Source organism: Triticum dicoccoides, chromosome 6A, assembly GCF_002162155.2.
Source record: "Triticum dicoccoides isolate Atlit2015 ecotype Zavitan chromosome 6A, WEW_v2.0, whole genome shotgun sequence".
NCBI classification, from domain to species: domain Eukaryota; kingdom Viridiplantae; phylum Streptophyta; class Magnoliopsida; order Poales; family Poaceae; genus Triticum; species Triticum dicoccoides.
Genome location: NC_041390.1, coordinates 583726927 through 583728801, shown reverse-complemented (window position 1 = coordinate 583728801; position 1875 = coordinate 583726927). Strand labels below are relative to the sequence as shown.

At 52.4% G+C, this 1875-nt stretch overlaps 1 protein-coding gene across 1 annotated transcript; it reads left to right on the top strand.

The window, feature by feature from the left end:
* Positions 1-373: 373 nt before the first annotated feature.
* On the top strand, positions 374-1536 carry LOC119316023 (protein PHLOEM PROTEIN 2-LIKE A10-like). Its single transcript, XM_037590426.1, has one exon. It carries the CDS (start codon positions 374-376, stop codon positions 1280-1282), a length of 909 nt encoding a protein of 302 aa, XP_037446323.1. The 3' UTR covers positions 1283-1536.
* The last annotated feature ends 339 nt before the right edge of the window (positions 1537-1875 follow it).

The following is a 1875-nucleotide window of genomic DNA, read 5'->3' as shown; positions in this document are numbered from 1 at the left end:
ATTGACCAGCCAAACCAACCCAGCGCACGTTCGGCTCACCATGTCACGCATGCCGTCCGCCTGCAGCAACGCGAAATCAGAGCGCTCAGTTTACATTCTCTGTGGATTCAGTCAGCCAGATCGAGCTCCTGGTCTAGCTTTACGTGGTCTTTCCTATATCTTTACCAGATCGAGCTCATGTTTTAAGAAAAGTAATGATTCAGAAAAGATATGTTTCTCTCTTTCCTATATACAAGCATTCTATGTATGTTTCTTTATATGTATGGTCTGCACTAGAAATTGTTTATTTGTTTTCGAAATATGTGTTTGGCAACCCTATGCCCGATTGCAAAACTGCCACACCACTCGGTGTCCCTTTGATCGGCATCGCAGCATGATCCACTTTTTTCGGTTCTTCCACTCCTTCCCCGCACTCGTCCTCTCCAAGCTCGCCGCCTCCGACCACGTCTCCTCCGCCGCCTCCGCCCTCTCCGAGTCGCTCGCCTCGGGGGCCCTTCGCGCCTTCTCCTCCCACCGGGCCGCCCGGGGCCCGGATCTTCCCTCCCCGCCGCTGCACGACCGGATCTTGGACCGCCTCCTCTCCCCCGACGGCGCCGGGTTTGCCTCCGCCGTCCTCGGGAGCTTCGCCAGGAACCTTGTGCTCTCCTGCCGTGATCCCGAGGCCCGGCCCCGCGCCCCTGGCCAGCCGGACTGGCTCGCCGCGCTGTGCAGCGACAGGGGCAAGGAGGCCGCCGCGGAGCTCGTCCGGGTGTTCGTCAGCACCGCCGTCGCCGCCTACCTCGACAGGACCGCGGCCGTGCGCACCTCCGACCAGGTGCTCGCAGGTGTCACTGACCCCAAGCACGACGCCAAGCTCAAGGACCTGCTCGTGTCCGTCTGCAATGGCGCCGTCGAGACGTTTGTCACGACCTCACGGCAGGTCACAAAGGAGGCCTCCATTTCTCGAGCTGAAGCAGCAGTGGTGCAAGAGGTCTGCAATTCAGGTCCTAGCTGTGTAATGGAGAGAGTATCGACCACATTGGCCATGCCAAGCAACCGGAGGTTTGTGCTGGATGTCACGGGCAGGGTCACCGCAGAGATGGTCCGGTCATTCCTCGAGTTCTCGACTCAGCGGGTGTCCGCTGGTGCACGAAAGAGCATTGTCGTTGCCCGTGACGAAATCACCGAAAGGGGTCTCGTCGCCGTCAAGTACCTGAGCGCCAAGTCCATGGCCATCTTCACCTTATGCCTCACAATGTGCATGCACATTTCGGTTGGAATGAGGTTCCCGTTGCCGGCCTAGGCATAGCCTGGTGTGGACTTCAAGGTGACATTGTTCCAGTTATCCTGATTGTAGTTGGAAAGTAAAGTATGTAGATTGCAAATTGATCGTTTGCTACTGCTAGCCTTTTTCTGTGCTGTTGACTAGTATTTGGAAGCAGAAATCTGTTGGATTTGTAGTTGTTGGTTTGTTGTTTGTGATAGTCTGATAGGGAGTATATAGGCCACGAATGGATAATTTTGCAACTTTAGTGTAAGGTTTCATATGTATTATGGTGTTGTATTCTAGTGTCTTCGCCGTCTTTTCTGAAGGAAGTAGGTGTTAGTATCTTATTGATGCTGACTAGTGATGTTCTTCAGCATCAGCTCTCTGTGTGTGGATAAGCTATTTCAGGCAACAATAGCAGGAAACTTGTCCACTTATGTTTTCTATTCCCTTTTTGCCATGATTTGTGGAAAAGCAAATATGAATTGATCAGAGATTTGTGCCTGGATATACCCCTGATAAATAGCACGGTACTATACCCCCCTCCCATGATATTTTTATGTGTAAATAGCATGAAAACATATGCACTGTGATAACTAAACACCATGATAAGTCTTTGACCCGTGTGT

What these genes read in the sequence shown, in the direction of transcription:
- LOC119316023 (XM_037590426.1), top strand. Translation starts at nt 374, where the DNA reads ATGATCCACTTTTTTCGGTTCTTCCACTCCTTCCCCGCACTCGTCCTC.